At 38.9% G+C, this 18,356-nt stretch overlaps 1 protein-coding gene and 1 pseudogene across 10 annotated transcripts; one reads left to right on the forward strand and one right to left on the reverse strand.

The window, feature by feature from the left end:
* The first annotated feature begins 291 nt into the window (after nt 1-291).
* LOC111247536 (alpha-soluble NSF attachment protein pseudogene) lies at nt 292-11,207 on the forward strand (annotated as a pseudogene). 7 transcript variants are annotated; one of them, XR_015324649.1, is made up of 3 exons: nt 878-1,647; nt 1,823-2,033; nt 3,029-7,281. The product of XR_015324649.1 is annotated as an alpha-soluble NSF attachment protein pseudogene, transcript variant X6 (transcript). The 7 variants fall into 7 exon arrangements; XR_015324645.1 differs by lacking the exon at nt 3,029-7,281 and adding an exon at nt 7,958-11,207 and having other exon boundaries at nt 1,346-1,647; XR_015324644.1 differs by lacking the exon at nt 3,029-7,281 and adding an exon at nt 7,961-11,207 and having other exon boundaries at nt 1,346-1,647.
* A 1,593-nt stretch (nt 11,208-12,800) lies between these two features.
* On the reverse strand, nt 12,801-17,314 carry BckdhB (Branched chain keto acid dehydrogenase E1 subunit beta). 3 transcript variants are annotated; one of them, XM_022798571.2, is made up of 7 exons: nt 16,880-17,310; nt 16,007-16,084; nt 15,236-15,438; nt 14,864-15,019; nt 14,502-14,673; nt 13,861-14,006; nt 12,801-13,601 (listed from the first exon to the last, which is right to left on the reverse strand). In XM_022798571.2, the coding sequence occupies exons 1-7, from the start codon at nt 17,001-17,003 to the stop codon at nt 13,374-13,376; spliced, it is 1,107 nt and encodes a 368-aa protein (XP_022654306.1). In that variant the 5' UTR covers nt 17,004-17,310; the 3' UTR covers nt 12,801-13,373. The 3 variants fall into 3 exon arrangements, with proteins under 3 accessions (XP_022654306.1, XP_022654308.1, XP_022654307.1); XM_022798573.2 differs by lacking the exon at nt 14,864-15,019 and having other exon boundaries at nt 16,880-17,314; XM_022798572.2 differs by lacking the exon at nt 16,007-16,084 and having other exon boundaries at nt 16,880-17,312.
* Between the last annotated feature and the right edge of the window lie 1,042 nt (nt 17,315-18,356).

An 18,356-nucleotide genomic window follows, 5' to 3' on the forward strand; every position in this document is an offset into this window, starting at 1 on the left:
AAAAGTACACAGGTACAGTTTCGATCGAATGCATAACCATCATGAGATCTATTTACCGCCGTTCACGTTTGATTTCGTTTACCGCGCATTCCTCCACTCTACGCAACGGCGTCTTAATAAAACCTACTAGACATCAAGAAATGTTTTTGTGACGTTATAGTGACAGCGCCATTTTTATTGACATTTAGTAAAAGCCTGAGGCAGCCATTTCAAATATAGGTGCAGATTATGTTACGCAGACTCTTTCCCACTCGATTTTATAGGAGTTTATCAATAATAATTAATTTCACTAATCAAGTGTACATCAGCTTTGGAAGCGTTCCAGATCTATTGTCAAAATGCTGCTGGTCAAACAACTCAGACCCGTAGACTGTGTCTTGATCAATCCTATTGTAACTCCAGTGATAAAACAAGCATGTACTTCAATGGGTTATTAAACACCCGCGATTGCTAGGAGAATGGACGTAAATACGAAAATAATGCCGTAAGTGTAAAAACTTGACAATGAGCATCTGTTATAACATCGCCTCTAGTCGTACTCAGTACTAGTGAGCGTCGATCCACCAGGTGTCAGCGCTCAAGCCACAATAAGCATGTCTTCAAAACAATAATAACCAAAAGCATAACAAATCTTCTGTGTTTCAGTATTATAATGTTATATAATGTGAATAGTCAGTGGGGCGGAAGGCCCGTAAGCGGTAGACCAACGTCATCAGAAGCTACCAGGATAAAGCGTAGAGAAAGGACGAGCGTAACACTACTACACAATTATGATGATTATTATTGCCATTGTTGTTATCATTGTAAAAATATTTGTAAACATAGACTAGCTTTCTCAATGCAGTAACACCTATACTGAATGTGTGTACTATGTATTTGCGTATTGGACCTACCCTGTTTGATGTTCAGGGCAATAAACTATTAGTTAGGATCTATAAAGCAACGAAAACTGAGAGGCCTTCCAGTGGCAACATAAAAGCTGCTTCCTCTTTGAACCCCGGCAGTGCTTCGTTTTCAACGTTTGTTGCTCGAAGAACACCACTCACTTTGGCAAAACCACAGAAGTCGCCGTAGCCGATAGGCCGTAGACGGTTGCAGCAGCTGCACAACCAGCAACAGCACTGTCTTTGTTACTGTTCGTATGATAATACTAGATAACACACGGCCGCACTCTGCACACTTCGGGTGGTCTGTCAGCCGGTCGTTGTCTACCGTGGATTAATAGCGCCCATGATGACACTGATTCCCCACTATGCTACGTGATGATACTATTACTACGTTGGTGGGAAGGTCGTGCCAGGCTTCGGGTATCGGCAGCTCAAGCGGAGCGATACACAGCCGAGCGCCAAGATTGCACCGCTCAGATATTAACGTGTGGAGCCAAACACGTATAGTCGTCATGGAATCGTCCTAGGATCTTGGGTATCAAGTGGCGATTGTCGTGCGACAACATTGTTACATCTATGGAGATAATAACTTTTGAGAAGATAAGCAACCGAGCAGGTGACGCGGAAGGAATTCGTTTTGCTTAGGATCTGGTTGACTAGGCGTACTGCGCGAATGAACCGCTTTACGAGCGAGCTTAACCTCTGAAAACGAACTCAGTCAGATGCGTATGATTGTCAGCTGAGATCTGTCAGAATCACGGTGAGTTTTTTTTTCGGTTTTCACCACTGATTTTCACTTGTTTTTGTGTTTACTATTGTTTTAGCATGTTTTTAGTTCAAGCCGCAGCTTTACTTAGCGCCTTTTGATGGATAGCTAGTTTCGTTTCGGTAATGGCTACGGCACAGATTTCCGCCCCTCCTCTGTCCTATTCTAGCAACGAGCAACCGCAGGCTTGTCTAAATTAAAGTGAGTGCGGAGATGTAAACTGCTGTTGTGGGCTCTGGGCGGCGGGCGATTCCACCTCGTCAATTGCTAACTCCTTAGTACGATCGGATAGTGTGGAATCGATGGCGATTGTTGGTGACTAATTCGTCAACGTTCAGTCAGGTGATACACGTGCGCTGGATACCAAATGATTGTACCAGGTATGCCATATATCTCTAACCTTACGTGGATCCCCTCATTAGTTGACTGCTTATGCATATATATATATATATATATATATATATATATAATTTAACGTATCCCTGCGTTAATACCATACGCTATACGTTGCCATTCCTGGTGTCTCGTGCTCATTACCAAAGCCTCCGCCAGGGAGGTTCTGTAGCACCCATCACGAAGCTTTGCTTGTTTGTTTAACTTTTATCATTGATTGATAGTAATAATATTAATCAGTCACCGAATTAGGTGCTGATTTTTACCGGTTGACAAACATATCCGCACATACGAGTTATTATTCGTCAATTATCGTGAATACATCAAAAAGCAAAGTAAGACTCAAGTAGCTGTTCCTTTGGGTGGTAAGCTTGCTTAAATGGTGAATGCCTCCGCTTGAATCGATCACTTTCATCCCTGAGTTTCTCTATTTAATGGCTTGTAGCTTTACGGTTAGTTGGATTTATATTTCGTGAATGTGATTTGTTTACTGGTAGTAAATTAGGGATTCCTGTCCACAATGAAAGTAACACGAGAAGCCTAAATGAGCAAATGTGCATTCTTTCCTGGCTTCGCCTGAAGTTACTATAACCTTTCTTTACAAAACCAAGTAATTTTATAACGGAAAACAACTCCATCTTTTCATCTAAACAGTGGGTTCCTTTGCCTTATTGGCATCTTTATTGCCTAACTGCGGGAATCTGTGCGCTTTTGACGGGAAATTTCAGGACCCCGTTTCCTCATTATATAAGAACCCTTTAAGAGTTGATTGATGATTTTTAGAAATCAGAAGGGACAGTCCTTCTGTAGTTGCAAACACAATTATATACAACAACATGGGTTGTATTCGCCGTTGTGCTTGTGTTCTGTTGTCATTTGCGGTTGGTCCCATTATTTCATTATTGTGTTATTGTTGCTATTCGTGTCCTGCTCTTCTCCTTTTTGCTGCGGAACGGGTGGCAACCAATTGCTGTTCTTGCAGATGGCGAACTCTGAGCAAAAAGCGATACAGCTGTTGGCGGAAGCCGACAAGAAGCTCAAATCGGCTCAAGGATTCTTCGGGTCGATGTTCAACGCCGAGTCGAAGATCATCGACGCGTGCGAACTGTATACTAAGGCAGCGAATTCGTTCAAGATGGCAAAAAAATGGTCGGCTTCTGGATCAGCCTTTTGCAAAAGCGCCGAACTTCAGCTGAAGCTATCCAACAAACATGAGGCGGCCACCAACTATGGAGAAGCTGCTAACTGTTACAAGAAGAGCGAGGCCCACAAGGCCGTCGAATGTTTGCAAAAAGGCAATGAAATTTATACAGATATGGGGCGCTTTACGATGGCAGCGAAAAACCATATGATTATAGCCGAGATCTACGAGAACGAGATTGCCGACCTAGATCGTGCTATCTCACATTACGAACAAGCAGCCGATTATTTCAAGGGCGAAGAATCCTACAGTTCAGCAAACAAGTGCCTGCTACAGGTTGCCAGATACTCGGCACAGATGGACAAATATGAGAAGGCAATCAATATCTTTGAGGAGGTGGGTAAATCAGCCCTTGACTCAGCTTTACTCAAATCGAGCGCAAAAGAGTACTTCTTTAAGGCGGCGTTATGTCACCTGTGCATCGACACGCTCAACGCAACCCAAGCGGTAGCAAAGTACAGCGAGATCTTCCCCGCTTTCCAGGATTCGCGCGAGTGTAAACTCATTACGACGCTTGCTACCAAACTCGAGGATCAGGATTTGGACGGGTTTACGGCAGCTGTCGCCGATTATGATGCCATCTCACGATTCGACCAATGGTACACCGACATCCTGCTCAAAATAAAAAAAGTGCTGCAGGAGCAAAACGATTTGTGCTAAATTGAAAACGACATAGCGTGAATGACAACAACAACTGAGTTAACTCAAAATGGCCGCGATTCTATTCGGATATGGTTAAATTATTGTTGCAGTGGGTGCAGCGAAGATCCGCGAGCGCCCCAAGCCACCGCCTGGCGAGCAAAGAGAAACATACAGAAATCATGGAAAAAGGTGTGGCACTACTTGTTAAAGGCAACATGGTGTAACATGGCGTGAAACGCAAATATTGATGATTGCTGGTATCGATGCTTGACGCCGTAACAGCGTGTTTGTTTCTTACAAGTTTTCTTCACCGATCCAATGTCAGTCGCAAAGGCAGAGTCATGCAGACAGTGTACTCAGTTCATACATCTCGTGGTTTCAGTTCAATCGCGAGAAAGGAAAGCAAGGCAATCGAACGGAAAAAACTAGTAGCTAGGTGAATATCAACAGTCGATCTCGGTTATTATTAAATGGCGGCCTATTCAATTCTGTGTCGCTCAGTGCGTGTGATGGAGATGAACTGAATGGTCAGTCGGCATGATTACATGCAGTGGAAAAGTGTCACGTATATTACGACGAATAGGTACATCCAGTTAGCCAAAGTGGGTGATGATAGCGATCGTTAAGGTTATAGTAAAGTCGAATAATAGGCGAGATGTCTGCTGAAAAGAATCTCATGTTAAAAGGAATAAAATGGCCACTAGATGTCACCGGTTCCGATTTGTGCTTTCTGGCTAATATCCTTAATGTTTTAAGGTAACTAAGCGCAAAAGGACTTGGCAACTTATGCTGTAAACCTTTTTGCTTCATATATTTACGCACGAAATGTGCAGAGGAAAAACTATGAACACAATCGTTCTTTGACCTCCAGTCAACCGTAGTGGAATGGAAGATATGGTGTTGGCTTTCAAACGAAAAGGATCTCGCGGAGAAGCTTCATATGATCGGAAACGAATTCGATTGACCGGAAAAAAATAGGTGGTTAATTCAATTCGATCAAGCAAATCGTGTCGAAGCGAGTTGCCTGTTCTGTTCTACTGACAAAAGAACAACAAAATTGTATTGGTGATTCTAGATTCAAGGTCACATGGCTGGAACCCATATGTTTTAAACCATTGCTCACTTGAGCTAGTTATTAAACAGTAGCAAAGAATTTGCTTTTTTTTGAATAGCTGATAAAACGTCGCCAAGCCTAATGAAGACTGGGGCTCTATGTGCCGTCGGCGATTACGTCGACTGGATGTAGCAGCGATGTAAAAAACCCATTGGCTAAATTCTTTATGGAGAAAACGAAAGAACGTTCGTATATATATATATATATAGGAAAACGCTTATTTTGTACGAAGTGTTTGCTTCTGATGCAATATTCACAGCGTTTAATGGAACGAAAAAAACACAGGTGGAGCAAAAGCCGCTTTACAAAAGAGTGAATCCACGTGATAAAAAAATGGAGTATAACCTCTAAAAAAAATCATATAAACTAAACACGCTGCCACATCTCTAAAAAGCTCGTCCTCAGTTAACGAAAATTGATCTCAAAGCTATACTTCTGCAATTTATCGGTTTGTTATTATCCTTATCTGATTTCTTGAGCTGTTTTTCGTGTTTCACGTCCGATACTTAGGTCATTAGGCACTGTTTCAGATTGGTTCCTCCAGCACAAAACGAAGTGTCGACGCGCGGATTCAAACTTAGACCACTCCTCACAACTTAAGCTTAACAGGCAAACATGTTAGCTATTGCGATGCCGATACCGATAAACTGTCGGATAAACCTTCTCATTTCTAGCAACTAGTTGCTGCGATTTGACACACGCAAATGGGGAATTTTAATTGTAAAATGTTTTTTTTTCATTGCTCTTGTATCAGTTGCTACTTGAATGTACGGCAAATAAACTAATTGTTTTGACGAATATAGAGAAAAACATAGTAATGAGTGGCTCGTGCTGTGTTCCATTACGGGACGCTAAATATCATCGTGTTTTGTTTTATACAAAAAATAAATTACCCGGGTTTGGGATAGCGGGCATACAGCTTTGTCGGAGCTTCTTTCCGCGTCCATCGCCACTATTACATCAGAGCCATGAATTACGTTTTCTTGGACTATTACGATAAGAATCATTAGCTTGGCATTGCTGTCCATGCGTGACGATTGTCTCGAAAATAGAATCAACAAGTGCAATAGAGAAAAAAATTAAACAACCAGCAGCTGTGAAGAATTCTATTCCGCCTGTTTAATGCTATGGGTTTAACTTGAGTGGTTTTATATACTATTGTCATATTACTGTTGTACATTGTTATACGTAGATGACATCAGATAAGAAACATATATATATATATATATATATATATATATATATATATATATATATATATCGCCGTTGTTTTAGACGTTAACCCAGCCAAAGGGTGTAATACGGCAGGCTTCTTTGGGCGGCTTTTACTAATCACACGCGTCATGCAAAAGGTGATAATGAATATTATAAGGACACAGCGTATGGAAAAACGTAAATTTTACGCAATTATTTAAAAATAGAGAGACGAAAAGGCGAATGCCGCAGTTAGAAAAAGAGGAATAAAAGGGAGAAATAGCCGAGAATGATTAGTGGGTAATGATAATCACTTCTTGGGAGGGGCTGTTGGTACGAGGAATGGATGAAACTAAGCTAAGTAAAGATAATGGTAAGAACATTACTAACAGACAACTATGACACACTAACAACGGCATGAGCTGCGATAAGAGTTCGCGAAATCATTCGACGTCATGACGAACATCAACATCATAGATCGAGGCTAAGCATGATTATTGGAGGGTTATAGAAGATCACCATTCTGAGTAGAAAAATAATATTATTGAGACACAGTACACTATGAGATATAATAATAACGAGATCGGCGAAAGAAGCTAAGAATAACGATTCATAAAACGACGAAAGTGTGGATTAACGAAAACAAATCGCAACAAATCGAGATGACGATTATGGGAAAAATCAATGTCATATATCGAAGACAAAACACATTTTATTTCGCTATTACGACACGTTACCAAAATACGTTATATTTTTATTGCTGTTTTTAGTATCATATTACTATTATTACAGGAGTACAGATGCTGATGATCATATTGTACTAATGTACTAAGGAGAGATAACGATTACTCTAATAGTAATAACAGAAAATGTTCATATTATGTAAGAAGCCAATAGGATTATTTACAAATAGTGTAGCGTAACACTATATTAACATAATTGTAACAATAAGAATAATGATGATAGTTAATGATGATGCACTCTTGTATATTCTGTTTTACCAGTGCTTAGTTATCATAATACGGTGACGATGAATAAGAATAAAGGATTCTAACAATAGCAATTATTACTGCTGTTAACCCGACTGTTTTGTGTTGTCTTTTGTGATCGCTACTTTTAACAAGATCAGGGTAACAAGGGTCTAGTTGGAAGTATTTATCCATTAATTCTGTTTTTTTTTTCTCATTTAACTCATTTTGGTTACACACACTTCTGATTCACTTTGTAGATTCAATTCTTATATTAATAAATATAGTTATTATGATTTAATATAAATGGGCTATATTCAGCTGCGAAATTGTTTCTTCTAAAGTGCATCGTCGTGTATAAGTGTGTGTGTGCCTTTTTGTTCCAACGTTTCTTTCTATTCCAAAAATCTAAATTCAAGCTTTGTTTTTTAGGCTGTACTGGCATAAATTTGTGCAGTAGCTTGTATGTTTGTTACCTGGTAATTCAATTGTTTGAAATCGCAACTTAAACTATAGACGGATTTGCATTTATAACGAATAACTATACTTTCGTAAATAATGTGCGATTTAGTCACACCCGGAGTGCATTTAAAGTAATCATTTTTAATATGATGAATGAAAATGAGAACACAATAAACAACTTGAAGGAATGGTACTCTCAAACCTAACAAGTAAGGGTTCTCAGAAGTACAATATGTACCAGAGATATGAAACCTACAAGATGTAAACGAAATTAGGAGAATGTGCTAAATTATTATCGACATTAATTGTTCTGTTTGGGTTGTGTTTCAGCAGGTGATTAAAATCCACTATAAACAACAGACTACTACTCTCGGAATGCTCAAGCAAAGTCCCATAGTGCTTCTTTCAGGGTGATTTTTCTTCAATTGTGCCACAGTTGTAATTTACATCACTAAGACGTATTTATACCTTGGATCTTCGCCGATCATCTAATAAATATATAGCAATTCTTGCTATATATTCGTGCGATGTCATTCGATCGATAAAGAAATGCATTTGTGTTGAGGTCTTGGAACGAGAACTTCCAAGGATGAGTTCAAAGTCAGTGTCCTCTAGTTCGACTCGCGAGGAGGTTGATGATGCGGTCTCAATCGCTTCGTCGTTCCGCTACGACAACCTTGCCCAGCTGATCGAGCATCTACCGAAACAGATATCCCGAGACGTTCTCATCAAGCTTCATCGGGCATGCCTCGAGTGCGACGCACGCTGCCTACCAAAAAGCGATGAGGTGGCTGATATGCTAATGGCAATTGTCTTTGATAAGATTACATCAGCGGCGGATCAACAATTGGCATTAACCGTCCTGCAGCATTTTATAAGCAAGAAGCAGCTAACTGAAATTTTGCCATCACTCACCATAGCCCAGACGGAACTGCTCCTGTCGCTTGTGCTCATGGAGCTTGACGAGTACTCATTGGTCAACGAGCGTCTTCTTAAAGCCTTGCAAGACGATACTGTGAGCGGAGTCACAAAAAGGAATATATTGTGCTTTTTTACTCAAGTCCTGTTATTATATCCCGATCGCATGCCGCCTTTCATAAAGGACTCAATTTTAAAGAGAATACCAAATTGGCTAGATGACGTAAACAAAAAGTCGTTTACTGCAGCTACACAAGTGCGTTCTCTTACTGCTGACCACTATCTAAATGTCGCCGTGTTTTCGGTTCTACCTCAGTGGTTGGAACTATGTCATCAGGAAAATCACCCACAGAAAAATGAGGTTTACTCTGCCGCGATGGAGTACTGCTCGGCCGTTATCGAGCTCGCCGTACAGCAGGGAACACAGGAATATGCTGGCATTTTATGCAAAGCAATAAATTGCCTAAACATGCTATGTACATGTGATCCCTCAGAACAGACTTGGGCGATACAATGCGTTTCGAAAGTGAAAACAAACGATTTTCTGCTGTGTCTTGAGGTGGAGTCATTTTTAAGCAAGTATATGCCAGATTACTCACAAAGAAGCGCAGCGTTGGCGAGTGTCAATGTAGCGGCCATTATTTCGGCTGGTTTGTCGAACACCAGCAATGCACACGTCGTGATCAACTTTCTTCGTACAAATCTGCAGAAAATGGCGAAGCACATTCAGTACAACTTGCCGGGTTACCTAAAGATATTTTCGCGTTTCCCGAAACACATCGATATGACGGAGGTATTGGTATACAGCATAACTGAGGCGAACTATGAGTCAGTATTTAAGAAGCTGCTCCTTTGTCCTGCAGTGTGCGCAGCTCTAATGATTCCTCATGACAAAAGCAAAGAGGAGATTTTCGAGTCAGTTAAATCCACGTTGCATATCCTTCTGAGAGAGTCCTTTGCATCAACGAACAAGGCAGACCAACAGCTCAGTATGATGGTTACAGCATTGGCCCCGATGAGTTACTATCGACGCGTCGTGCATGTGGCTGATACAGTAGCCAATTCTTTATTGCACACATACTTTGAGACGCTCGAAACCAACTATCCGCGGCATTATTTCGAGCTGCTAGCTCGTCTCATTTGCGACCTACCCAAAAACCTACTTATGCCTGTCGAAGGCTATCTCGAGGAAATTGAGCACATGATCATCGAGCTTTACTGCGAAAACATTCTCGAGATTCCCCAACCCATTGAGACGCTTCGTCGAAGCGACCACGCTTCAACCGTCATAACGAAACTGTTACCGGATGCTGACGAAGATACATGTGAGGAGTATCTCTCGGTGCTCATGGGTCAGCTGCAATTGCAGCTTCCACCAGGACCAGCGACGAGGGCTCGGATGCTACGGGTCGTTAATGCGGCTGCAATGGTAGCACAGAAGGTGTCACCCGAACAACGAAGTCTTCTACTAGAATCGCTTTCCCAAATGAGCGTCAAGCCATCAGACAAACAGCTGTACGAACGTATCAATCAGCTGTCAGCAGAAATTCAACAAAGCGAACCGCATCTTTACGCCAGTTCCGCCCTGTTCAATATGATAGACAACCTTTATAGAAACTAGACTAAATGAAAAGTGATATCTATTTTTGAAACAATATTTGTTAAGCTGCAGCAAATAGCAATGCTTATAAATTAACAATATTAAACAAAGAAAACAGTCTTGAGGGTCCAGAAGATCACGACATTGTTAGGTTATATACAGAGATTAAAATGGGTAAAAAGTATATTTTAATCGGATACTCAGATTGGAATCGTAAGAAAGTAAAAAAATTGATTTTTTAACATAGGATACCTCCTCTTTGAGCACACACATATGCAGCTATGTAGTCGTGGCCAACAGAATGTCTAATAAAAAAAAAAAAGCTGTAATATGATTGGGTAGGTGAACTCAGTGAAATAAGAATCGTTTTTTAGGTTTAAACCTGCCTATTCAAAGCAATTTAAACGGCGAAATTTGGCGTTTACAAAACGGCTACTCTGAAATACTCCAGGCTGCATTATGTTACTGGGAAGGTATTACTTATCTCTTGATTTTCCAGGTAGTCATTATTCTTATGTCAGTAACCAGTGTTTCTCCAAAAAAATAGGCTGACAGTTCATTAAGGTGCGGGCTAGCAGGTTAAGTACCGTTCAATGGTTGCTCTCTGTTTTCTTAAACAGAGGGAATGAAAAACTAGGTAAAAAAATATCAAATGCTAAGAACATGGTGAGAACGAATACGCTTAATAAATTAAGATATGAAGGAGTTAGCATTTGGCATAGAATCTCGTTTAATGACACAAGCTATTTTACTAGCGTAGCTTATTAATCTTGTCTACCATATTGCATAAACAATTGCATAATATTAGATGCATTAGACGTTAGGTTTATATGGCAGCTGTGTACGCAATTTTTTGAGGCTGGAGGCTGAGGAAATGTTGATCTGTTTTGTCGATCATAAATTAAATAATAAAAAGCGAATAAAATCTGAAAATAGAAGATAAATGCAGTTATTGGTAAATTATTTTTGGGGCTAAATAAATATTGTGCAGTAGCAAATTGGAACAAACACAAATAGCATATTTAATTAGCAAAAAATAAACTCGCATTTGTTCACAACATATATATCTGTTTTATTACCGATGCAGGTATCGCACCTGTTAATTGCAGTGGTACTAAGATTGCTGTAACGCATGGCAGAAAATCCTGCCATGTCGAATGCAGTGTATGCCTAAAATTGTGACATCATGATGTACATAAAAATCTCATTAACACATTGAATCATAATAAACTAAATATTAGGTTATAGAAAAGGATTCACGCTTTACTTTAACTGGTGGTTAAAAATCGTATAGCTCTAATAATACGAATTGTATTGAATCGTTGGAGTACCTTTACTCAGAATTCCTTGAAAATGATTAAAATTAATAAAAAGAAAGGTGCGCTATATTTTACAGTTTAATTACGATCAAACTACTGTTCAGACCCATAGACAAAATCGTGCCATTTATGGCCAAGAGGCGTTATTGGAAGAAGCGTTATGAGAAAGATCGTTCTGGCGCTTTCGTTCTAGAAGTTTCGATATAAAGGATGCCTCTCGTAGCATCAACCAATTACGGAAAAGTTGACGAATTTATTGCAAAAGTCGAGCAAGACTAATATGTAATTACCCACAACATCGCCACGAAATTGAGCATCTCCCATCAAACACTGAATTATTCGAAGAAAGCTGGTAACAAAAGAAAGCTCAATGTATGGGTGCTACACGAATCAACGCAAAATAAAGTACTCGATTGTATCTCTACTCGCAAGATTCTACAGGAACGCAACAAAATTGAGTTATTTCTAAACTGGGTGATCCCGGGTGATGATAAGTGGGTTCTTTACAAGAGTAATGCGAAAATAAAAAAAAATGTGCGTCGCAATCCTCGATAAAACCTTAACTGACGCCAAAGAAGGCGATGCTGTATTTTTGGTGTATTGGAAAGGAATCTAAGTTGTTGCCGCCTGACAAACCGATTTATTCGGACTTCTACGGTTAATAAATAATAAGATTACAACAAGCATTAAAAAAAATTACTAATGAACAAAGAAGGCCATGACAATGCCAAATCACATTTTTAGTTATCTGGCAAAAACTGAATAAATATGGCAGGGCAATTTTAACGCGTTCCCCGTATAATCCGAATTTTTTTACTATCAAATTTTTTTCAGTCTTTGCAGAACTCCCTTAAGTTTGTTAACTTAGTTTCAATAAGGATTTATAATAAGCTACAACAATAAGAATAATAAGTTTCAATAATCACGATTTTTAACCCAGAAAGCACAGAAATTCTACAGTGATCGGATTATGGTGTTGCCATAAAAATGACAGAAGGTCATCGATTAAAATGGTGCATATTTAGTTTACTAATATTATTCTAAAGCACAAAAAATATTTGTTTTAACATTTTGGCTTCAAATGGTCAATACTTTTTCGACGACCCAATAGGTTTAAACTTAAAATCGCTTTTTATAAAGTAATTACGTACGTACGAGTTTTATCGATACACTACGCAATATAAATGAGCAATTCAACGTATTTGGATTTTGCTGACCACGTTCTTTTGAATAAGTTCATACGTATAATACCATTCTTACTAAAAAAATGCGGAAGAACGAGAATATTTAAAAACTCAGTTTTGATTTTTCTAAAGAATTGAGCACACACACTGAATAATCACTTGCAATATAACATAAGTCAAGTTTATAAGAAAATATTACCCTTTTTTTTTCTGTTAGCATGTACGATGTGAGTCATTATACAAGTACATAGTTTTGCATATTTAGTTTTTCACAGTCCTGAAAGACGGAAGCAAGCTTGAATCTCTACGCGTAACAAAGGCATGTGATATGTTCACATGTAGAAACGGATTTATCGCGAGAATGTCTAGTATCAGCCGCCAGTTGCATTATTATATTATAAATTAACAATCTTTTCATCAATAATGTAAGCACTATAACGAACATTGCCACGGCGTTAATTATTAGCCACAAATAATCATTTACCGTTGATCGAGTGTTCTTGTTTTGAATAGTCACAAAGCTGATATAATAATACTTCCAGCCGAATTCATCGGGCACATCATAAATCATATGAAATGAATGTAACACTACTTATGCGCCATTTAGTACAGGTCGATTTAAGCAATCGGGTTCCTATGTGACCGACAAGAAATCAGTGCTTGCAGGTATTTCTTCTCTGGTTAGCATAAAATATTTATCTCAATAAATCATAGTGGTTTTTTGTTTAATAATTGAGCGTTTTCTTGACAGCTTCAAGCACCTTCCATTTCGTTGGCAGGTAAAACGGCTCAAATACATGCGGGAACGGAGTATCATAACCGGCCACTCTGGCCACCGGGGCCTCGAGATAAAGGAAGCACTCTTGTTGAATAGAAGCGGCAATCTCTGCACCAAACCCTGCAGTTAGGGTTGCCTCGTGTGACACAACAAGACGGCCTGTCTTTTTTACTGACTGCAATATTATCAATGTTTTGTCAAATTAATAATAAGAGCAGATTTCTGGTACGGGACTTCGGTTAGTGCAGTAAGGGAACCGAGCACTAGGATTCTCAACAATCAACAACGGCCTTTGATGATATGTTATCTTTGACGACAGCGCCCTGAACAACCATTATGTGACAGAAATGATCACGTAGCTCTAACTTAGGCTTAGGGATGGTATTTACATCTAAAGTATTATACATAATCATACTGTAGCTATTTAGACTCACATCAACAACTGTTTTTTTGTCCCATGGGATGATCGTTTGTAGGTCGATGACCTCGCACTCAGCTCCTAGCTGTTGTTTTGCCAAATCGCACACCTCGTTTAGCACATGAACTTGTGTACCCCAAGATACCAGAGTAATGTCCTTACCTGTGATATAAGACACATGAATTAGTAAAGAAAAATGTATCATTTATAACATTACAAAACAGATGTAATCGTTTGTTATGATCCTTTACCTACAACGAACAATAGTCACAATCCCTTTGATTGAAAACGAACATCGTCAGTATTAGAATGATGTATGTATATCGAAGCTTGCGTATTCGGTAAATTCTAACCCACACAATAGTATATAGTGTATCCTGGTTTTTATTTAAATATTTGCACAACACACCTACAATATTTTAAGGCTTGCATATCGATCAATTTTTTTAACACCTGTCGTATAGCATATATGAACCTATAAACATGTTATGAGATAGGATCGAGTATAAACAACCACAGCGAGTAAGCGAGTATGGTCGCATACTGGAGTCACTTTATTTCTAGCCTAAACCGGCTAGTTAGGTTAGTTAAATATAAACTAACAGTGATTTTATTGATGTTCTTTGTGAGTTTAAATTTTTCACACAAAAAATATACCGGGTCTAACGATTTCTGCTTGTGAAAGAGGGATCATAAAGTCGTTTTTGGGTACGTCTTCCTGGGCAATTCGATAGAGAATTTTCGGTTCGAAGAATATGCACGGATTCCGATCCCGGATGCAAGACAAAAGCAGTCCTTTTGCCTGTGTCGGACCCCGAGGTATGACAAGCTAGCGTTGCCATATTCCATAACAAAGTTAGAAAACAAAAAAGGCCTATTTTATTAATAATTTTGTTGCAGTTCGATTTCCAACCTGATTGACACATCACGGTTTTTTAAAATGAATACCACGTGTAAATCAACAGTCATATAAGGGTTTGCAAAAAAGCAAGTAGCCTCCGTTTGGGTACAGCAGTCACCTTAAGTCCCGGACAATGCGCAAAGTATCCTTCTACCATTTGTGAATGATATAAACCGCCATGCCCTACAGCGCCGCAAGGTGTGCGAATGGTTAATGAGCCCACGTCAAATTGGTTACCCGTTCGGTAACGGAACTTAGCCGCCTCGTTAACAATCTGCATAAATGGAATAGTGGTTCAAGCAGTTGTTAAAACAAGTCAAAAAGGTTCGAACCTGTTAAGTTTAAGAAAACACTTACAGAAATGACAAAAGAGGTTTTTTAGTATGATGAAATGAAAGAATCGACACAGATATATGAATATTCGGGATGGCAACCGTTTGATATATTACTTCTGTTTGTATTTTTATGTTATTGCGGTATTTTGAGGTACCTGATCAAATGCTGGGAAGATGTAGTCTGCAAATTGCATTTCGGCTATCGCAGTAGCGCCGCTTATTGCGAGGCCAATTCCAAATCCCGCAATTCCCTGTTCACACAGCGGAGTATTAAATACACGGTCTGGTCCATATTTTTTCTGAAGTCCCATCGTGCAACGAAACACACCACCAAACGCAACGTCTTCACCAAAAACCACTACATAAGAAAGCAAGCTTAAATCAGTGTAAGCCCTTAACATATGAGATGACTATATCATCTTTACAACATATAAGGTAATTATATAATCTTTACAACATACGAGGTAATTATATCACCTTTACAAGTGGTTCCAATTCATCTTTTGTCAAAACTTGGAGCTTTGACAGTAGACGAATCAACAACATAGTAATAACATCACGGCCTATTATTATCACGGGCTAAATTCTATCCAAAATCCAGGCTTTGCGAGAAAAAAAACAACTTTAGAGGTGGATCGTTTACATCTTGAAGTTTTATAATCGAGTTCCATAAAGGCTGCCAGAGTAAACGTTAAGAAAAATTCTTCCCTGTTCCTTTTTCGGGTAAACAAAAGAATTTGATTGATATAAGGAACGATTAGACAGGTAACTAAGCAAGCAAGTAAAGTAGTAGAAGACGATTAAATTATACTTATAGCATTACTTGAAAAGATTGCTGGTTTGTTTCATCATTGTCTTTTTCCCTGACATTTACAATTGATTGGAGAGTTCATGCTTGTTACAGCTTACATTGAGGTGGCGCATACCTGCGGTAGGATCCTTTGCAAGAGCAAGATCTAAAGCACTGGTAATCGACTGGAACATATTTAACTTCTCCATCTCACCTAAATACCAGATCATTAAATACATGTAGGTTGGCTTAAAATTGCGGTTGCTACATGTTGTTCATGAAAATGTGCGGATTTCTTTTAAAGACTTCATTAAAGTTCCACAAAGGTCGTCTGGGTGAATCACTTTTACAACTGTAAGACATTTACTTTCTGGAAGACTAGAATACAGGTAGCTTGGATGCGTTTTCAAGAGTTTCTAACTCTTGAAAACTATGCCATTGTAATACACGATACATCAAAAATTTCCAGATAAACTTAAAAGTTCGGCCCTGGATAAACAACAATATTTACGATAGCTTTCCATTGATCAACATCGGATACGTCAATGAAGGAACATCTGAGGTATAATATGATTTACAAATATATATTGTAGTCCCCAGAAGCGATCAATATTAACAAATTATCCTCTTATTGCTAAAAATTTAACTTCACGTCTTTTTGCTGCTACTAATTTTTTGTCAATAAATTTGCTGTAAAATTCCTTGCCAATTTAGGTTACTAAATGGTACATATTAATGAACAATCCTGCATAACTTTAACAAAGCACTAGTGTGTGTAGTAAGTATTCTCAACATCTGCTTCAAGTGATTGCGTTCAAAAACCTGCAAAAAGCGCGAAAGTCACACAGTTCCAGACAGATACTTTTCTGCGTGCTAATTTATCAGGTACTCGAGATGGGTCTCAAATATGCTGGATACCCTAGACAGCATCAGCGAGCAAATAATGGTTGCCATCTTTACGAGCAAGATCCTTGTCACATTTTTAAAGACTAGTTTAAGCTAGACTCACCTTTTACTGGAGGCTCGGTTTGGTTAGGTGTAAAGGTAAAATGCGCAGCAGTACGCTTCGACTGTTTGACATGGTTTCTGATGAGATCTGATGTCCGAAGGAGTAAAGAGACACTGCGCAACATGCTGATTCCCAATATCGCTAATGCTACAATGTACTTCACTTTATTAGAAGAAGCTCACCACCAGCAGTGGATTGCTACTATTCCACCTTAACCAGAGGTTACAACGCTCCAGCCAACGATTCCGGTCTGTACTGGAGAATTCTACTGAGTTCAACCACACCATCTAAAAAACACTAACGGTGCCCTCTGTTTATTCGCACTGCAATTATCAACAGACTGTCCTGCACCTTTCAACTCGTCATTTGGGCTCTTCTATTGAAGTTTTACTAGCGATTGATGGATCCATCGAGCTATTCGTGTCGGGAAACAGGTGCAAGGGAAAGTCCAGAGGGCGAGGGAAACGTACATTGTCTGCTATAGATTGTCGCGAGTCGGGTGGATACTGTACTGAACACCCAAACTGGGTGAATAGATCTTACCAGTATAATAGAACAGCTAAGTGTTTATCAAATAAACAAAAAAACGAAGGGCAAGTGGTTTTGTTGGGAAAAACAGCCTCTTGCTTTGCGACAGGAAATATACTGGAAAATGTCATCTAAAAGCTGGTAGAAGCAAATATAAGTAAAAGACCTACTGCGAATCGGAGAGTTGGTGCAGACACTCTTGGTTATTCGCACTCCTTAATTAACAATTATAGGTTGTTGTTCGTATGCAGTAGCTTATAAGTAATAAAGTAAGAGGATGTTATTAGATGTAAGAGAATACCGATATATAGCTCTTTTCTGTGGACGAGAGTGATCACCTATGGTTTTACGCAACCAGAAAAAATCTAAATACTTTTTTGTCACATGAGTATTGATTTATATTAAAAGTCATGTAACCAGATTAACCTAAATTCTTCTAAGGCTAATTTGTCGATAATATTATATTACTTATTTTCTGTTTTCTCCTTATTGAACATCTCAGAAACCAACGTAAAGATCTACTTCTAGAGATTACACTAGCCCTCCGAGCTTTGCGAATTTTTTTATAACTGATCGACTACTATGAAGAGCACTTTTAACGTCGAAATTTCCAGAACGAAAACCATCATTGGGTCGATTCTTCCGATGACGGATTTTGACCATAAAGAGCATATTTTTTTTTATAGGCCTGCGCAGCATTTATACTCAATAAGATTGTGAAATTTCTACAGAAATTTCAATCACCTTCAAAACGCTCGATCTAAATAAAAGCATTCCAAGAATAATAACACATTTACTTAGGTCAAATCGCTATAATATAAAGGTTAAGATGCGTTTTAAACGCCTGCCAAGTGTGGTTACCTGAGACATGTTGCGTTCCTTCTTCACTTTTTTCCTTTCGCCATTTCCATGATTTTCTCATATTCCTGATAATCAGGCATTCTGGTCT

This window comes from Varroa destructor, unplaced genomic scaffold (assembly GCF_002443255.2).
Source record: "Varroa destructor unplaced genomic scaffold, Vdes_3.0 BEIS01000003.1, whole genome shotgun sequence".
NCBI lineage: Eukaryota > Metazoa > Arthropoda > Arachnida > Mesostigmata > Varroidae > Varroa > Varroa destructor.

Coding starts and splice junctions, on each gene's coding strand:
- BckdhB (XM_022798571.2), bottom strand. CDS start 17,003: ATGTTGCGCAGTGTCTCTTTACTCCTTCGGACATCAGATCTCATCAGA. Junction 15,020..15,235: donor TCTTCCCAGCATTTGATCAG/GTACCTCAAAAT, acceptor CCATTTATGCAG/ATTGTTAACGAGGCGGCTAA. Junction 14,007..14,501: donor AGCAGAAATCGTTAGACCCG/GTATATTTTTTG, acceptor CTTATATCACAG/GTAAGGACATTACTCTGGTA.